This window comes from Ambystoma mexicanum, chromosome 14 (genome assembly GCF_040938575.1).
Source record: "Ambystoma mexicanum isolate Mex_15411 chromosome 14, UKY_AmexF1_1, whole genome shotgun sequence".
Classification (NCBI taxonomy): Eukaryota; Metazoa; Chordata; class Amphibia; order Caudata; family Ambystomatidae; genus Ambystoma; species Ambystoma mexicanum.
The window spans coordinates 668,698,026-668,718,825 of NC_090940.1; the positions used below are offsets into that span (position 1 = coordinate 668,698,026).

At 48.5% G+C, this 20,800-nt stretch overlaps 1 protein-coding gene across 8 annotated transcripts in view; it reads left to right on the plus strand.

Moving 5' to 3' along the window:
• Positions 1–20,800, plus strand: part of SYNE2 (spectrin repeat containing nuclear envelope protein 2) — a 1,840,150-nt gene that overhangs the window by 1,626,113 nt on the left and 193,237 nt on the right. For all 8 annotated transcript variants that reach the window (XM_069638223.1, XM_069638224.1, XM_069638227.1 and 5 more), the window contains one exon: positions 711–877. In XM_069638223.1, coding sequence (XP_069494324.1) covers positions 711–877 — 167 coding nt within the window. The remainder of the gene's footprint in view (positions 1–710; positions 878–20,800) is intronic.

Here is a 20,800-nt window from a genome sequence, read left to right on the forward strand (position 1 = left end):
CGTGTTGCAGCATGCACTAGCGTGCCGTGTTGCAGCATGCACTAGTGTGCCGTGTTGCAGCATGCAGTAGCGTGCCGTGTTGCAGCATGCACTAGTGTGCCGTGTTGCAGCATGCAGTAGCGTGCCGTGTTGCAGCATGCACTAGCGTGCCGTGTTGCAGCATGCAGTAGCGTGCCGTGTTGCAGCATGCAGTAGCGTGCCGTGTTGCAGCATGCAGTAGCGTGCCGTGTTGCAGCATGCAGTAGCGTGCCGTGTTGCAGCATGCACTAGCGTGCCGTGTTGCAGCATGCACTAGCGTGCCGTGTTGCAGCATGGAGGCAGCTTTTTGTGCCGGGAGCAGAAGGGGAAACGGGGGACGGCCGCCCACCCCTGGCTCTGACACTGGCAGCATGCCAGCATTACACCCGAACACAGTGCCCTCAACATGTCCTATGACCACCGGCATGAGGTCGGAGAGAGGGTGTGTTGTGGGATTACACACTCCCTCTACAGTGGTGAAGGGTGCACATAAGCACTGCCTAGTGGGAAGCTTGCACTTTTGTGAAGCTCTGTCAGGCTCTTCTCGCACCTTGAAATAAACAAAGTAAACCCTTGTTTTTTGACACTGTTGTTTTTCATCATCGCATTTAATTTTTTTTTTATACAAAAGCACACTTTCCAAAATGGAATTCTGTTGACCCTGATTTGGGTGTTGTTTGTGTCTTTGTCAGGACTGTGTCGAGGAAATCAACTCTTTCAGTGCCAGTAAGCTGAACTTGAAGCAGATGGGAGAGCAGTTGATCATGGCCTCCAACGAGACGAGGTCTGCAGAGATTGAGACCAAGCTCAGCAAAGTGAACGAGCGCTGGCAGCACCTCTTCGATGTCATCGGAGGGCGGTAAGAAGAGACTTGTGGCGGCAATGTGGTTGGTCATGTTGGTATGCCTTGGGTTACACATTGTCCTTAATGGCACTTGGGGACTTCCTTAGACACCTGTTGAAGAAACAGTTATTATAATATACTTTTATGGCACTAACCTAGCTCAGGGGCCATAGAACGCTGGACAGGCCATAGCCATTGAGATAGCAAGTCCTCAAGTAAGCCTTAGTAATAATGATCACAGTAAAATGGGCAGATGGGGGGGCCACAACCATCATGAGTTTGTAGCATATTAAGACAAGGGGCCTCATTACGATGCGTGCGCTGACGGAATGAAGGGGGCCAGTCCTGTACCTGACTGATTACGAGGTTCCCTTTGCGGCACCCGGATTAGATGCCTGGTAAAACCAGACGTCTTTTCCGGGTCCCACGAGGGGAAGAGGGAGGTAACAACGGGACACTTATAATGTGCCCGTTGTTACCACCATCCCCATTCCCATTGAGCCCTGTGGGGGCTCAATTGAGAATGGGGAATGGTTCCTGCAAGGAGGACTTACTGGGTCCTCCTATGTCGGAATGACCCTGTAAGTCCCCATTGCAGGAACCCGGTAAAGGAGGCCGGTTTGGAGGCAGCTACCTCCAAACTCATAATGAGGCCCAAGGTGTAGTTTGATATTCCTGAATGCCTCCCTAACTGCATAAATGGAACAGCACCCAGCAAGCATCGCTAGCTCATAGATTGGGGTCGCTATCCAGCTTTAGTGGGCGTGGGCTTTCTCAGTCTACACTGCTCACATGGATCGCTGTGTGTGAAGATCACTGCGATTGATGTGCAGTGATCACCAAGAGTGCATTGCCCGCACAGCTGAATGGCTGGTGCTTTTAGAAGGATGACTGCTTTGGCTTTTAACTTGCCTAATGAGGGTTCCTGTCTTGAGTCCAGATGAAAGGTGAAGCTTCAATTCCCTTTGAGGAGGCGCTAGTCCTTAAGTGCCGTTTTGAAGGTGCCTGGCAGGCCAGCAGTTCCCAGAGAAAGATTGGAAGTCAAGGGCATCCTGGAGACCCCAAGGTTCAGCTTGTGCAGGAGGGTTTGGGGTAGTAAGCTGGCCATGGGTTTGTGGGGAGAGGGGGTAGCTGTTTGATTAAACCATGATGGTTTTGATGGAGGTGTGGGCAAGCCCATGGAATGACTTGAAAACGGGTGCGATTAATTTAAAGGGGGGGGCGGGGAGTAGTTCTCTTGCCACTCTAAGCCATATATGTGACAAATCAGGAGCCCCCCATTCCTGTTTCCATTCCAAACTTCTCTCAAATGTCCAGGGAAGGTACAGCCTCAAAGTCTAAAATGCTCTGTAACATAACATGCTCTTCCATCGCGCACTTTTGTCATGTTGCCTTCCTCATAGCGGGTGGGGTCTTGAAGTAAAGTGGCCCAGGAGGGGGCATTACAATGGGAGAGGGTGAGGCTGGTGTGAATACTGCAGTGTTGATGGTTCCAGGACAGAAATACTCAAACCCTGTGTGGTTTTCAGGTGTTGATGACGCTTGGCCAGCACTACATGGAATGGGACTCCATGCCAGTTTTAGGCACCTCTGCTCCCTCGCGCACCCACACGACGCATGGCATATGTGTGGCTCAGTGATACCAGCGCCACTGGCAGGAGCTGTAATATTATTACTGCTTAATTTCAAGAGGAATTTTGGTTTTATAATTTTTATAAAGGTCAAATCATTTTGAACCCCTAAAAAATAATAGTATTCGCAACTTGAAAAAATACGGAGTAATGTACTCCCAGTTCAGAATCCTCTCTAGAACCCTGCACTTGGGTGCGTGTTTTACCCGGAGACAACAGGATATTTTAGTTGCATCAGCTGGGATGATGGGGTCCGGGGGCTTCTTTTTTGGGAGCCGGAGGTGGGCAGAGGAAAAGGTGGCTATTCTTAAGGTGTTGCAGTTCTGAATAGTTGTGGGGTGTTTCATGAGGTGGATGGCGATCTAGAAAGTGTTTGGTGGTACGTGGGGTCTGTGTATTCAGAGGTGAGAAAGGAATAAAGGCTGAGCAGCACAGGCGTTGCTAGGGGGGGCCTGAAGGGGCTATAGCCCCTGGTCTTTTGGTTGTAGCCCCGGATATAATCTCAGGAGCTACAGCCAAAAGCCCTCAGTCCTGACAGTCGCGATATTAGCGTAGCCCCAGGTCTTTTCCAGACCTAGCAACACCCCTGCTGAGCAGTTTAGTTGGGGGAGGAAAAAGTACTCCCCTTAAGAGTTCAAAGATTAGATTGGACCCGGAGTTGTACCAACCTGCCACTTGACTGAAGGTGGAGGTTGGGGTTGTTCAGGGTGCAAGGCTATGCTGTTCTCGGTTCCTTTTCATTATGATTGTCGGTGATGATAGTTCAGAAGGGGACCCGAGTACGCCAATATCTGTGGTGGAATTATTTGCGCTGTGATTTTTCTGTTCACAGATTTGTTTTTTAAGTAATGGGAGTTTTTGATATTCTGTATCTGAGGAGCAGCTGGAGAGGCTGGCCCGCTGGAGTCCAATCTCTAGGGCGTTCTTTATTTGAGAGTTATGCACCACTGTGTGCACATGTAGGCGAGACTGCTCCGCTTGAGTCCAATCGCAAAGGCGTTCTTGTTTTTGAGGTTGGTGCTCCGCTGGCTATTTGTGTCTGAGTCTCTGGAGGCTGGGGCGCGGCAGGAATCTGCTTACTCAGATCTCTGGAGGCTAGTGCGCTGCAGGAGTCTGCTTGCTCAGGTCGCTGGAGGCTAGTGCGCTGCAGGAGTCTGCTTACTCAGGTCTCTGGAGGCTCGTGCGCTGCAGGAGTCTGCTTACTCAGGTCTCTGGAGGCTGGTGCGCTGCAGGAGTCTGCTTACTCAGGTCTCTGGAGGCTGGTGCGCTGCAGGAGTCTGCTTACTCAGGTCTCTGGAGGCTGGTGCGCTGCAGGAGTCTGCTTACTCAGGTCTCTGGAGGGTGGTGCGCTGCAGGAGTCTGCTTACTCAGGTCTCTGGAGGGTGGTGCGCTGCAGGAGTCTGCTTACTCAGGTCTCTGGAGGCTGGTGCGCTTCAGGAGTCTGCTTACTCAGGTCTCTGGAGGCTGGTGCGCTGCAGGAGTCTGCTTACTCAGGTCTCTGGAGGCTGGTGCGCTGCAGGAGTCTGCTTACTCAGGTCTCTGGAGGCTGGTGCGCTGCAGGAGTCTGCTTACTCAGGTCTCTGGAGGCTGGAGCGCTTCAGGAGTCTGCTTACTCAGGTCTCTGGAGGCTGGTGCGCTGCAGGAGTCTGCTTACTCAGATCTCTGGAGGCTAGTGCGCTGCAGGAGTCTGCTTACTCAGGTCGCTGAAGGCTAGTGCGCTGCCGGAGTCTGCTTACTCAGGTCTCTGGAGGCTGGTGCGCTGCAGGAGTCTGCTTACTCAGGTCTCTGGAGGGTGGTGCGCTGCAGGAGTCTGCTTACTCAGGTCTCTGGAGGGTGGTGCGCTGCAGGAGTCTGCTTACTCAGGTCTCTGAATGCTGGAGCGCTGCAGGAGTCTGCTTACTCAGGTCTCTGGAGGCTGGTGCGCTGCTCTGCTTACTCAGGTCTGGCTGATGTCTGTACTTATTTATCAGCTTCGGGAGCTTGAAGATGAATGCAGAACCTCTTGGGATCCTGGGAAGCAATACCCTCTGCACCCCAAAGTACAAGCCTCACAGACTGGGTTTAACAACTCACACTCCCCCCAAGGCGGGAGTGTTACAGGGTACATCTCCTATTAGCTTGTTGAGCAGGATTCGGGAGCTGTAGTAAGGGAAGGAAGGAACACTGTATAAATACGGGAGCTAATGGAAAACAGAAAACGAGAGATGGTGAAGTAGGAGATGTTTGTTCTTGCTAGGTCAAAGGCACTAGCACTGCAGGATGGTCCAAAAGTCTGTGGTTGGGCTTGAGCTGTAACACGTACAAAGGGGGATATCTAAATAAATACCTATTTAGTGATGGACTGACCTGATGCAAATTTCACCCCATGGGCCATCAATGTAGACCGTTGCAAGAACAGCATTTTGATGTCTTCCCCTTTCTTAAATTATAAGGCATAAGGAAGTCCTGTGTGGTGGCAACACAGTATAGACAAGTCGGTTTGGAGGGAAAAACCTTGCTATGGTCGCGCACTGCGTGCCGTCATTCCACTCAATCACCACAGAAGACATGCTCAGAACTCTAGCCTCAATGAGGCCATCATCATGCACTGATAACCTACTACCTCCTAAAATAATCTTTGATAATGCCGACATCTTTGCACCTTTGCGCACCAGAATAATTAACAAATCCTTTCAGGATAAAATGGTACCCAATACCATCAAAAGAGTCACGGTTACTCTCTTAGTGAAGAAACCAAACCTAGACCAGTGAGACCCTGGCAACCTCAGACCCATTACAAATTGCAACCTCACACTCAAAATAATGGACAAAGTGGCAACCGCACAATTGCAATCATTTGTAGAGTCCAACGAGATCTTGCATCCTCAACAATCCGGGTTTCGGGCTGCACACAGCACCGAGACCGCTATGCTGGATTTACAGTCGCACATGCTGGATAGTATTGACCAAGGCAAGACCGGCCTGCTGATCCTGCTCGACCTCAGCGCTGCCTTTGATCTCCTAGATCACAAACTACTCTAGCAGGCTCTTGAAAAAGTAGAGGCAATCGACTGGTTGGTATCTTTCCTTGCCAACAGAAAATCGAGAGTACACTGGGGAGATAAATTCTCACAAGAAAATGACATCTTCTGTGGGGTCCCTCGGGGAGCGAGCCTGTCCCTTTTATTTAATCTGTACCTAAGATTTCTTTGTGAGGTACTGGATAAGATAGACGTATTTCATAAACTACGCTGACGATACACAGCTAGTAATAGAACTAAGTGGTGATTACGAAAAAGACAGGCAGACAGTCACTGATCTATATAACACCATAGAATCTTGGATGGATCGCAACTGGATGTGTCTAAACAGCAAAACGACCGAGCTAATGATCTTTAGTTCCAATCAGGCTAGGGACAAGCTATCGTTAAAATATAACTCCTTCAAAATCAAAGACACCCAGATACAGCGAGTGAACAAGGTTAAGACACTGGGCATGACAATAGGGGCCTCCCTAAGCTCAGAAGCACAAGCATCCTATGTGAATAAAAACTGTACATACTATTTTAGACTGCTCAGAGCAATCAAGCCCCTTCTGAACGAAGCAAACTGCACTCTTATCGCAAGAGCAACCATACTGTCCCGTTTTACTATGGTAATGCACTACTACTTGGAGCCAACAAGCAAAATATGAACAAATATCAGTTAGTACAAAACAAAGCAGTCAGAATAATTAAACAGAAACTGAGAACGGAACATATCAGCGAAGCTTGGAAAGAGCTACATTGGTTGAAGATTGACAATCGAGTGCTGTTTACATCCATGACACTAGGTCACAAGTGCCTACATGGGAATGCTCCAGCATATCTGAAATCAAAGATTACCCAATACTTGCCAGCACGTTCACTCAGGTCAGAAACACTAGGACTTATCATAGTAAAACCACACAAGAAAGCAAACAGCCTAGTCAGAGCCTTTCCGATCCAGGCAGGTACAAACTGGAATGGCCTGCCCCTAAACCTAAGATTAGAGACAAATCACCTTGCTTTCAGAAAAAAGCTGAGAACACTCCTGTTTAAATGAATTGGACTACAAGACAGTTAGTAATATATACTGAGCACACCAATGTTTGGTCTTCCTCCAATGACCAAATGTCCTGTTTCTTTGTTTTGTCATTGCCGCCCTGTCTTTATGTTGGCGCCCCGATGATTGCGGGCATTCGGCGCCTTGCAAATAAAAATAATAAACCTAACCTAGGTGCCAACTCCAGATACGGCAGGACTCAGCATTTTCTGGCCGTTCCTGCTTAAAAAAGTGGAACGCGACCTCTAAGAAGCAGAGTAAGCATGGAGGAAGAGTCCCGGGTTCACAGCACCTCTGCAAAGTTTGGTTGCGGGTAAAAGCTGAACGTCATTTGCCTCTGGCCTCCGGTAAGTCCTTGGGTCCCAGTCACAGGAGATTACTGTGTTATAAGAATCCAAATAGTCTGATCTTTGGTTGTTTCTGGGCCAACTTATTTGCTGTTGTCTCGTAAACAGCCAAGTTTTGAGTGATTTTCTTTTTTTTAAACCTTTATTTATTAGACTTCACAACACAAAACAGCAAGAGACGCACACAACATGGTAGCAGGGTACAGTCTTGTACAATAATATTCAATACTGGTACTTAGTAATCACTTCAGGCACGTAAATGAGGCAGGGACCAAATAATATCACAGATGGTGAGATGAAAGAGTTTCCGCTCATGGGGCAGCAGCAGGAGAAGAAAGGGCGGAGTCGGAGGACTCGATGTCCGCGCCCGAGTTCAATGAATACATATAACTGCAGAATCTCTGCCAAATGTCCCTTGGTCTGGAATGTGGATGCTGCAACGTGCCCCAACTTTCCTCGGTATCTGAGGCCCGGTGACCGCTCTGAGCCACTGCGCGTATGTGGGTGGTCTAGATCTGACCCAGTTCATTAATATACAGCGCACAGCCAGCAGCTTGCAGAGGCCAGCTAGTTTCCTTGAATCGCGACCCAACTGAGGAAGGTCGTGAAAGAGGCACCGTAGCGGGGATGGGCCTATAATGTGGTCCAGTATGGTGGATAGTGTGGAACATATTTCAGCCCAGAATTGTGTCAGTCGTGGACAGGACCACATCATATGGATATAAGATGCTTGTTCAGAGCCACATCTAGGACAGCTGGAGGAGAGCTCACTAAACATATAGTGCAACCTGGTCGGGGTGCGATGGTACCTGTGCAACATCTTGAACTGTATTAATTTAAATCTAGAATTAAAGGACACCCTGTGGGTACGTGCACACATATGGGACCAGCGCTCATCAGTAATCTCTACCCCGAGATAATCTTCCCATTTGCGTTTTAATGTAGCGAAAGATGGTGCCGTTGTGGTTTGTAGCAGGGTGTAAAGCCTAGAAATTCTCCCTTTAGCTAAGTCGAAGGAACACAGTTGCGCTACTACGGGTTCGTCAGGCGGCATTGTGGGGAAGTTGGGGTATTTGCCTTGAGGAATCGCCGGAGAGAGGAGTATTGCAGCCTCGCTGACGGTCTTCGTCTAAGAGAGAGAGGGATATCTGACCATTTAAGAAAGCTACCTGCACATAGATATCTCGGAGCGCCAAGTAGCCCGCTTCAGCCCATCGGGAGACAATGGACTGTGGGACGCAGGGAACCTCTGGAAGGAAGTTCCAGAGTAGCAGGTCTCCATGGAAGGGGTGGGGTATGCCTAATCATTTCCAAATTTTAGTAAGGGCCAGGGACGTGTTAACAACCAGATCTGCTGAATTGGTATTAATTGGCACGGGCTTGAGAATAAGGGAGCAGATGTTTCGATCACTGACTGCAAGTTTCTCTAATCGAACATATGGAGAAGGGTCCGCAGTGTTGAACCAGTGGGCAGCGAATTGGGATTGTGCTATCGACCAGTACCTAAGGAAGTCCGGGGCGCTAAATCCACCGTGTTCCATATGGGTGGACAGTGTTGCTAGTTTAAGCCGGACTGCACCTGCACCTGAATGCTACAAAAAAGTGTTGGTTGTTTGGAGCAGTGTCCGGAAGAATTCATCACCTGGCCAAAGGGGTATGTTAACGAACCGATAGAGAAGTTGGGGCAGTACCACCATTTTAAGTATTCCTATACAGCCCGCTAGGGAGAGAGGTAGTCTGGTACAGCCCATAGTTTTAATGGTTAGGTTTGTGAGGTAATTCAGGTAGTTGTCCTCCCGCAGCAACTCAACGCTACGAGAGACCACCACTCCAAGATAAGTGAACCTGGACTGGGAACATGTGAACCCCATGAGGTCAGGGGGGGGCCTGGGTGCAATTGGTGAGTGGGAAAAGGACCAACTTAGAGCAGTTCACCTTCAGCCCGGAAATACGACCAAAACGAACAACGTCCTCCAGGATCGGGGCAAGGTTAGTATCCGGAGACCGGATATAAAGCAGGGCATCGTCAGCATAAAGAGAGACGATATCAGATTGGCTCGCAGTTCGCAAGCCTCTATGAGCATGTGATTGACGGATCATGTCGGCAAAGGGTTCCATGGCTATGGCGAATATTAACGGGGAAAAGGGGCAACCCTGCCGCGTTCCCCAGGCTATCTCAAAGGGGGAGGAGCACCTATCCTCAGTTCGGACTCTTGCCGATGGGCCTACATAAAGCAGCTTAACCCAGGATTGAAAGTTGGGTCCGAACTTGCATTTCTCCAGGTCTCGCCATAGGTATTCCCATGATACTGAGTCAAATGCTTGCTGCATGTCCAAAGAGGCCGCCACCGCTTGAACCTTGGGGTCGATCCTGCTGATCACGTTAAACAACCGTCTCAGGTTAAGGGAGGTGGAACGGCCCGGAACAAAGCCCACTTGATCAGGATGAATAATGTGGGGTAAAAATGAGGCTAGTCGTGTAGCTAATAATTTGTCATAGATTTTAACATCACAATTGATTAGTGAAAGGGAGTGGTACGAACTGCATTGGGTAGGAGACTTGCCAGGCTTAAGCAGCACCGTTATCATCGCCTCCCGGAGGGATGGAGGGAGGAAGTATGCCCTTTTCACACGCCTCCTCCCTTAGGGCCATTAGATGTGGGACCAGCATTGATTTATACTGTTTATATAATTCAATAGGGAGGCCATCTGGGCCCGGGGCCTTGCCTGCCGCCAGCGACTCAATGGCCTCCGTAAGCTCTTCTAAAGAGGCGATCGTGTCAGTAGAAAGGACGGAGAGAGGGAGACCTTCTAGAAAGGAGTCTATCGCTGATATTTGGACACCACCTGTTTCTGAATATAATGAGATATAGAATGTTAGAAACTCTGCGTTCATGGCTTGCAGTGATGTGGCCAGTGTTCCATCGGGGAACTCTCTATTGCTGGAATGTTGGGTGCACCGAACTCCAGGCGTATCAGCCTAGCTAACAGACGGCCCAGTCTTTCTCCCTCACCATATTTCCTCACCAGATGGGGGCTATCTAGAAATTTCACCTCCCACTCGGCCAGGTCACGGAAAGTGTCCAGCTCTGAAACCAGCGACGCCAAGGTCTCAGGGGATTGGTCTAGAGCATATTGGGCTTCGAGGATAGCCAGGGTCGATTCACTTCTCGCGATATCTAGACAGATACCTTTCAGGATACCGCTCCCCTTGGAAATGGCAATGCCCCTAATGTATGCTTTAAAGGATTCCCAAAGGGTGGCCTGTGACGAGACAGAGCTAACATTAAATTCAAAAAAATTCCTCAATGGCGGATTCAAGTTCTGAGCTGAAGGCCGGATCAAGTAGGGAATGAGGTCTCATTTTCCATTGTTTAGCTCTGTCATAATCCTGACACCAATTAAGATAGATGAGCACTGGCGAGTGGTCAGAGAGAGTTCTAGGAAGGATCGACAGCTGGGACAAATGTCTAATCAATATATCTGATATGAGCAACCTGTCAATCCTGGAATGCAAATCATGCACCGAGGAGTAATAGGAGTATGTTCGTGAATCAGGGTACATGAGGCGCCATGCATCAACAATCGACAAGCAAGGAAGCGTTGTAAGGATAGAATGGGCTGCCCTAGAGAGGCGGCGGGGTCTGGAGCCTGACCTATCCAGGTTGACATCTAATATCGTATTAAAATCGCCCCCCCCATAGAATCGGGACCAAGAGGAAACTTTCAAGCAAGGAGGCCAGGTGGAGGTAGAAGTTGGGCTCATCGATGTTTGGACCATAAATGTTTAGGATGGCCACCTCATTATTCTGTAGAGTACTTAGGACCAACACATATCTACCCTGTGGGTCAACCTGCGAGTGAGTGCACGTGAATGTAAGGCTCCTGTGTATCATAGTCATCACACCTCGGCACTGCGTGGAATAATTGGTATAGTACCTCAAGGGCCCCCACTGCCTAGCAAACCTATCGCATTATTCAGAGCGGGCATGGGCCTCCTGCAAACACAGAATTTTGGCGCCATGGCGTTCACCGTGAAGCTGGATCTGTTGCATCTTTCTGTGATTGCCCAGACCCCGCACATTCCACCTCATGAGCGTTATGTCGTTATCCGCCATCTGTGTGGAGATGTTGGACATACCTTAACTCTCGGAGGGGTGGCGGACAATACCGTCCCTGCTGAAGAGGGCCCATCGCCCTCCCAGTGTTACCATGATCTACTCCTGCGGCATGCGTGGCGTCACCTATGGTCATCAAGTCATTTTTAACATAACTCCCCTTTCCCACCTCCCTCACCCACATCCCTCCCCCAACCAGAGGAATGATAACCCCAAACAACCATAACAACAACCAGACAAGTGGCATCAGCGCCTGGGGGCCTGTTAGCTGGCCTGGCGATAGTGCTCTGGACTGGGAGAATCGTACGAGTGTTCGCAGTGTTAAAGGACTTTAAGCAGTGTGACCAGGAAGGGACACGTAGACTGAGGAACAACAATGCAACAAAGGCAGGACAAAGTGTTAATGTGTCCCTGTGGGATGTCACAATGGCTCATGTGCTTGGCCGTATATGAGCCTACTAACAGGCAAAAGCTTAATTCACAAAAGATGGGGTAAGTCGAATCGCAGCGCCAGGTGGTAACTTAGCTAGGGAAATGTTCATCCATGAATTTCGAAGCCTCTTCATGGATTTAAAGAAGAATGTTCGATTGGAATGTTCAATTCTGAGCTTAGCAGGAAATAGCATGGAGTATTTAACTCCCAAGTATCGAAGTCTCTTTTTGACAGCTAAAAAGGTTTTGCGCTCCTGCTGCACCGCCACAGAAAAATCCAGAGAAAGATCCAGTTTCGGTGAGTCTAGAAATGTTAGAAGGATGCGCTCCACATAATCTTCCATGGGTTCATTAATGGTGTCCTCAGGCACCCCGACTGTGCGCAGGTTATTACGTCTTGAACGGGATTCAAGGTCGTCATTCTTCTTTTCAACTGCCAGCCCTCGATTTGAGAGTGAGGAGACAGTAGCCCGCAGAGAGCCCAGATCGTCCTTGGCGGCACCCACCCTCGTTTCAATCTCGGCTACCCGGCCATCAGTTTTCTTAATGTGTGCTTTCATTGATGAGATGGTGCCGTTCATGTCATCGAGTTTAGTGTATAGAGTAGTGAACCCTTCTCGGATATACTCCAGCATCTTCCGAGAGTCATCAGGGGCAGGTGTGGCTGATGTAGCGGGTGCATCCTCCAGCATTTCGGTTGCTGCTTTAGCCGGCGTTTTTGCAAACATGTTTAAAGAACTCTGCCTTTTCCCGGTGCCCGCTCCCTTGGTCATGGCGTCTGCTCAGGTGGGTTCTGGGGATGTGGGCAGGTGAGGGTGACAGAAAAGCCTGAGGGCTGCAGAGGGAGGAACGACGCTGAATGTCTGTGGGCGGGTTGCTCGGACCTTCTATTGAGCCGTATCAAATTCTCCACACGAAACTTCAGCGCTCAGACCCGTGTGAGATCAATGGGAATGACCCCGCAGTTTCCACGCCGCCGCCCTGTCTATATGCGAACCCACTCCAGCCGCTGGCGCCTCAGATTTATCACTCGGTCCCCCAATAGAAGTAGCAGAGGATAATACAGAGAGAGTTCAGGCGCAAAGTTATATGTCGGCAGTGGTGGCCAGGGCACAATGCACCCAGAGCAAGTGCCGGGCTTAGTAGATTAGTACCACCTTATGGGGTACCCACGCGGCTGCCAACCGCTGAGCATCATGGTAGGGGTGCGTGGTTTATGGTTAAAGATCAGTGTTATGCCACACAGGGGGACCGTTAACCAGTGTCAGTAGGTATCAGAGGGGGGAGAAAATCGGTCCACCAGCAAGAGGTCGGTTCGGTGGGGGCAGTAGCCACCCCCTGTGAGTGGCAGAGCACTGTCTTTTAGCTGTTATCAGCGGCCCCCCAGTGAAGTGACATCTCTCTGCATGCACAATGTCCATAGGCTGCTCTGGGCTCAAAAGTCAATACTGCGCTGCGGCGCAGGCACACACTCTGCAGCGTACGCAGGCCCACCAGCCCCCCTACCTCAATCCAGAAGGAGTGACTGCGCAGGCATCCGACGGCCAGAGGGTCCGGCACCAGCACGGCTGGCAGCGCTGCAACGATCCTCCCGCGGCGCTCCAGTCCGCTGATGCATCAACCAGGCGGGACAGCGGCAATGTGAGGGGCCACGTCGGGAAATGGTGGGGGGTCCTGGAAGCCGCCGGCCCGACCACTGTAGCAGCACACAGCTCACCAATGCAGCCACACTCAGGGGGGCCAACGAGCGGGCCCGGCCATAAACGGGCGCCGATCGCGCTGGTAGGGCAGAGGCCCTCACACCATGGAGCAAAGCCATTAGGCAGGCCACAACCGCTGGAGCCGGCACTCTGGGCGAGTGAGGCACGTCCACCGCTGGTTCTTAGTGCGGGCGTAGCTCTGCTTCCACAGGGTCTCCCGGCTTGTAAGTCGGCAGCAGTTCGGGGTGATGGTTCCTTCACAGGCCACAGAAAGGAGCGGGAAATTCACTGCCCAGAGAAGGATATTTTATCAGAAGTCCTTACCTCCGTCCGGAGCTCAGCGCTTAGGCAGCCATCTTTCTACCGCACAACAGCGCCTCCCGAGTGATTTTCGAAAGACCATGTGGAAGTCTTCGGATGCAGAGTTGCCTTGGCATGGAATTCCATAGTCTGGCTGCCAGGAATGAAAAGAAGGTTCCTCCTTCACATTACTGATTGAAGTGGGACTGTTGCTAGGGCAGTATTGCTTGATTGGCAATTCATGTCTGGTTGGGTTCTGGTCTTCTGCCACGGAAGGCTGGGAGCAAATGGAGGGTTCTGAGAGCCGGGGTGATGCGTTCTTACCTTTTCAGTCTTCGTTTGAACTCTGTGTAGGCAGTTCACCATATGTTCCAGAATTACAAGGTAGAGGCAGCATTCTATTAAGGGCAATAATTTCCTTGCTTCCCTTGGGGAATGCCAGGTCTGACGTGATGTGCCAGATGTTTCTAATGGATTCTTTCCTCATCTATGAACTTCCTCATTTATGAAATCCCTATCCCAGTGCAGCTATACTCCGGAAATGTTTGCACCTGCTGTAGGTGCAGTGCAGCCCCACGTCCAATCCGCCCGACACCTCTACACACCCCAAGCCAAACATGATGTCAGGCTCAGTGTATATATACATACATATATATATATATATATATGGGCGCCGCTCCCCGTGACCTGTTTCTTTTTTCCGTACACTCTGTTTTGTTATTTGGTTAAACGCTCATCAAGCTTTTATTTATTTCTAAAACAAGGCCATGCCTACTCCGTCGAGAGCCTCAGGCTTCAAGCCGTGTGCGGATTGCGGCCGGCAGACATCCGTCTCAGTTCTGCCCCAGATTTCTCCATACTGCTTTGGCGAGCACCATGACACCCAGGATTGCAAGTCATGCCATGCCATGCACCTGAAGGCACTCGGGAAAGGGTGGCAAAGATCTTAACATTCGTCGACAAGAAGGGTGAGGCTCTGTGGTCTTGGTCGGGATTGCACGGTACGGCGCCCTGGGGAACAGGCAGCTCCATTCAAGGAAAAGAAGAAGCAGAGTCTTACTATGACTTTAACCTGGGGTTTGAGAATTTGGGTGCTGTTCATGAGAAATCCAAGTTTTTGATTGCTACTATTGGTTGCAGGCAGCTTTCTGTTTTTTCGGGCCAATGAATCAATGTGTGGTGGATTGTTTGGCTCCCCAAATCTTAATTTCCATTTGAGTTGGATTTAGTTTTAGACGACTTGTCACCCACAAGTCTATAAGTGAGTCGAAGCCAGGGTCTGGTTGATTTGAAGTGATGCTCGGGTAAGTTCGTAGATGCTTGAAGTATCGTCCACATAGGTCTGGTAGGTGAGGCCTGCATTGCTGATGATTTCCAAGACCAGGGTCATGTAGATATTAAAAAGTAATGTCGATAGGTTGGATTTGTGGGGTACTCTGTAAGTGATGTTATGGGTGGGATGAATGAAGGGTGCCATGTAGGTGGTCCATGTCCAAGAGGAAAGATGTGAACCAATGTCACGCGGTGCCCTCTAGGAGGATTTCCATGGGTCCTCTAGGAGGATTTCCATGGGTCCTCTAGGAGGATTTCCCTGGATCCTCTAGGAGGATTTCCATGGGTCCTCTAGGAGGATTTTGAGGGCGATGGTATTCAAAGCCACCTACATGTCCATAACGATACATGCACTTGCTTTGTTTGAATCAGCACTTTTTTAGAGTCTCCTTTATGGACGAGTGAAAGGATTCTGTTCCTTTTGTATGTCTGAATCCGTGCTAGGATTTGTGTGTAATGCTGTTGGTTTCCTGGTAATATCAGAGTTGTTGGTATATGATGTGGGGGGATTTTTAGCAGTGATGGGTTTGTTGGAGATGCCACTGGGATGTTGGGCTTAGCTGTAGTTTTCTTAACTTATCAGTGATCATGACATTTTCTGTGTTTGGGGAAGTGCAGAATTGGACTAAAGCTTCTTTCATTCAGGTTCACCTTTTACAGGATAACTAAATCAAGTTAAAAACAGCCATAACGTTGACCTGGCAATCCCAAATGAGAATTCCATTAGACCATGGGACAAACCTGAGGAGTTATCACCTGATTCAAGCAATGAGTAAAGTTGTTCAGGGAGTAAACTCCCACAATGGGAGAAAAATACTAACAATGCTGGCACACTGTTCCGCAAGGAGTGACGCTGGGGAACCCGCAGATGCAAAACAGGTGACAGGAAGAGGATACAGCTGGACACAAGCGTCCTGGAACTGAAGGCGGTATTCCTAGCACTTCAGGTTTTCTACCGGTGGTGAAGGAGTACAGGGTGTTTATCCTGATGGACATTGTAGTCACCACGTAGTGTGTCAGAAACCAAGAGGGCAGGAAGTCATTATGACTGTGTGTTCTAGCAGTACATCTTTGGGAGTGGGGCATCCTGCAGACCAGGATGATGCATTCCAATCAGAAGTGGGAAGTGGAGACAGAAGTCCTTGCCGAGGTGTTGACAAAGGTGGGGGCACCCCAGTTCGAGCTCTTTGCATCAGCGACGAACAGCAAGTTGCCAGCATTATGCCTCCTGGAAGCGGAAGAGGTCTCTGGGGGTTAACCGGATGATTTCTTGGGACAACTTGTTTACATATGTGCTTCTTCCCCTACCTCTGGTTCCTAACATTCTCCAGATGTGCTGCACCTTCAGGAATTGCGAGATTCTCCTGGTCGCACCCCACTAGCCGAAGATCCACTGATTTTCTGACCTGCTTACGACACATGGGCCACCTCCCACTCACCTTCCAGATCTTCTTTTCCAACAAGGTGGGACAGCGTTACACCCCTCCCCACAATCACTTTCCTTTGTAGTGCGGTTTCTGAAAAGCTAATCGTTGGTCAATAACCGGTGCCTTATAGCGGCTGCGAGAACGGATTCTGCCCAAGCACAATGTACGGCCTAGTCGCTGAGCTTCTTCCACTGTGTGTCGGGAAGGTCTCAGAACCCTCTGCAAGCCCCGGTAGATGATGCGTTATCTTTCCTGCCAAGTCTGGCTTGTTCAGAAACGCAAGTGTCGTCCTGTAGGATTTATCAGGTCTGCAGAGAAGCCTCTAGGAGACTACCTCAAATGAGGATCGAGCAATTTCTCTCTCTAATCCAATCCTCAAACGCCATCCCTTGTGCTCTTCCATTTATTTCCTCCTAGGCGTCGGCCGATACCAGTCTGGAGTCGGCATGTGGCGTTAACGGCTAGAGCACCCAAATGATAGTCACTTATGGCCTCAGAGTGCCTATAGCTGCTGTCATGGAAAACTGATTTCCTGGTGGTCATGACATCAGCCCACAGGTTTAGCGAAGTGCAGAAATTGTTCACGCCAGAAATTTATATTTTCTTCCACAAGGATAAGGTGGTTCTCTGGACTCACCCTTCCTTCCTCACGAAAGTGGAGTTCAACATGAACCGAGAAATTGTTTTGCCGTCTTTTTCCTGCCCCAGTAGACTACAATCGGCCTGGACGTCCCCATGGTCTTGAGGTTCTGTGTGGAGAAGACTGCACCTCATAGGTCCTCAAACAGACCCTTCATCACTTTCTGGGGCGCCCAACCAGGCCGACATGTAGAGCAAGCAGCAATGACCAGGTGGATCATGTCCTGCATCACGCGCTGCTATGAGAGCACTGCCTGCCAGACACCATGCACATCCTGCAAGGGCTAAAAGCACCGGCAAGGGAATGTTCCTGGAGACAAACCAAGGCCATGCCTGGGCACTCTTGTGGGAAAAACCCCAAATCAGTTCTTAATGTAATTTGTGAATTTCCAATACACTGTGGATGAAGTAACAATTCCAAAAGAGATCTAAAAAGCATGTTTATATTGATCCACAGCTGTGATTCAATTACAGTTCTAATAATTATTCCGATACATAAATAGGATTGACTTCATTCATGTAGTACAGTTTTCTAATAATATGCAATTGTTGTAAAATTTGACAAAATTATTTTAAAAAACAATTTCATAAGCAACCATTTGAAGATTTAGCAGGAATTGTCCAATACATGTTGGCCATAGTGTGTTGTCGTATTTAATTCCTGTAGTCACTGCGCATTTCGGGCGATGATATCCCCCTTCATCAGGTGAAAAACTCTGTCGTCCTATGGTACAAAATACAATTTTAATCTAAACCTGTGTGTTTCACAAGGAGTCTAATTCATAATTAAGAGCATCTCATCTGGATGAAGTAACCTTCTTGAGGATGTGTGCCTTTTGAGAAAACCTCAACTGTTGCTGCTACTGAATTCGAGCATCATATTTGCACAGAACTATTGAAAAATATAATCGAGAGACTGCAAGGAGACTTGTCATTTAGTCATTCCATATTTTATGCAGTGCCTAGTGTCAGTCAGGATAAAAATAATCAATTGTGTACTCCCTGTAATATATTCTCAAAAGGATAACAAATAGATTGCAAGTGAGAAATGAGTGAGGAACATTAGTTATGTGCAGACAGGTTTGTAAATAAAACTTGATCCGTAAAGGATCCTGTAATTCCCCTTACTAGGTCGCCGTCTTCGCTCTTTGCTACTTGAGCAAAGAATGCCTGTGTTCATTGGTGCCGGTCCTGTAAAAGACCGAAATAATGGAAGGAGACGTGTAAGCTAGTTCAATATGCCCGCATCATAACAGCGTGTCGCCTTCGGTTTTAGTCGCTGAAAGTAATTCTTTGAAGAAAAGCCAGAATGGGATGGAAAGCAGCTCGCGAGTGGTCTCCCGCCCCGGCTTTCAAATCGTAAGTCATGTCACGTGAGTCGTCGGTGAGTCGTCCGACGCTCCGTTGAGTTGAGTCTGGTACTCAATGAACCCTGTCAGGTATCTTTGAATATGTCTGGTCATGTGTAATTGTGTTTGATCTCCCACTAATGTTCGATTCACATTCAATATCATTCAGTCATGAGTAAATATGTCTCCGGCTGTCTGGCACCTAGTATTATTGTTCACTCACATTTTCCAACAGAAATGTCGCACTTGATGACTGTATCTCGGAAAAATAATCGCAATGCATTATAACGCAAATCCCATTGCCTAATTACATCATTATTTTCGGCAATAACAAGATTCTTCCTGTTTGTGGATTAATCTGAGTCATACAGAAATTTGTGCCATTTGTTACCATCACTTCATTGTTGTTATTCAATATACATCAGCTTTCGATACAGTTAGTGAATGGCAAAAAAATGCATGCATTGTGAAATTCAGATTTCAACAAATACGTTAAAGAAAGTAATTCTATTAAAGACACGGAGGCGATGAATTAAGCTTCTCTTATGCTTTACTAATTCGAGCAGCATAACCATAACAAAACCATTTGAACAATAAAGTGAGAAAACTACATGTTCCGTGAAAATCGAGTCTTTGGTAGTTTTCTTGATATTGGTCCTTAAACAAACACGTGACCTTATTCCACCAATAGTCTATAATCACATCCATGAATCTGTCCACCATCTTAAAAGCCTCCTCTTTCTTTCGCTGGTCATCCAATTTGCGTCCCAACTGGTAAACGCTTAACCTTTATCGAACTTCGCCCTGATGATCATGTTCCCATCTGTTTGTTTTCTACAGTGGAACCTGAAAATAAAGAGCATGTTTGATCTCTGGTCTCCTGCGGTGGGTAATCGTGTTGCATGACAGAAATTACATCCCATAATTCAATCATAAATAATTACATTGTATTATATATCTTCATGATTAAAAGGGTGGGAGAATCCTTTGCCTCTGTGTCTTTAATAGAATTATAACTTTCTTTAACACATGTATTGCAAATCTGAATTCTATGTCAAGACCCGGAGGTTCGGATTATGCTTGTTTAAAGCTTAGTTACCACCAACGGTGTTGCCTCTTCGACTGGTTTGAAGTAAAAAGTCTTGAATGTGGACTCATTTGTGCAATCGGCTGCCTTCCAGTCAAGTGCCCACACTAAATGCCTTGGACGCCATGACTCCTCTCGCTGAGTGAGCACCATAGCACGTAATGTCATGCCTGCCTGACTCATCACCCATCTTATCCATCTTGCCAGAGTAGCTGACGCCACTGTCCCGAGAGGTCTCCTCAGAGCAATGAGCAACTGAGATACCTCTGCGGGCCAGAGGTCTTTTGGCCTGTTCATATATGCTTGTACACACCGTACCAGGCATAACTTTGTTTGCCCCGTGAACGACGCATAATGTATTGTCCTCCGATTCGTCTTAGTTCTCCTAGATGTATAGAATGTCACCCCTGCGGGAGTAAATGTTTTCTTATTAACCTCAGATATTTGTTTGCATGACAGTTGGCATAATAGCATTGTCACCTTAGCCAATAACTCCTTCCTGATTAGTTCATCGTTGTCCGGCCATGTCGTGAACAACTTTAATACTCTACCTACATCCCATAACTGGTCGTATTTTACCTTGGGGTGGTCTGATCAGTCTGACACCTTTCAATAGTCTGCATATCAGTGGGTGTTCCCCGCCCACTGCTCGCCCTTCTAACTGTATGTGCCACGCTGAAATGGCAGTATTAATGGTCCTGTATGCCCTTCCCTGCGCTGCCATACGCGCCAAGAAAGTCGCTGCATGCACTACATCTGTTCTAGCTGGATGAACGTTCCTCTCCATACACCAGCTATGCCATTTTAACCATGCCTTTCTGGCCCCCGGAGCCCAGGATTCCTCAGTTATGTTTTCAGCCTTGCTCGATAGTCCCAGCCTAGTCCAGGCTCCCCTGAGATTGCCCACGCAATGAGTTTGAGGTTGCCCGATTCCACTAGAGGATGTTTCCCCCCAGTTTTGTCCCGAATGATCCTTCCGATCATCGGTAGTGCAATTGGTTGTCGTACGTCATCACCAGCAGGTCTGGCAACCATGCCTGGCCCCTCCATGCCGGTGTTACCAATATTATTGATACCCCTTGCCTCCTCACCTGCGCCAGAATTACTTTCTCTTATGGCACTATTATTGAGAACAGCAGGAAGGCATATTCCAAACTCGGGCCCCATATTTGCAGAAATGCATCTGTCGCCTCTGCCTCGGGGTCTGGCCTCTAGCTGAAAAAATTGAGGTATCTGTCTGTTCAACCTCTATGCAAATAGGTCTCTTTGAAATGGGCCCAGTTCGCCCACAGTCTTTGGAACACTGTCTCGTCCAGTTTCCAATTGCTGGCATCTCTTAGGAACATAGAGTTCTAGTCCGCTACCTCGTTCAGACTACCTGGCAGGTATTCTGCCATCACTGATATCCTTCTCTGGAGATGTAAATGCCAGAACTCCTTCGCTAGATCCGCTAGCATTTTGGATCTCGTGCCACCTAACCTGTTTATGTACCTCACTGTGGATACTTTGCCCAT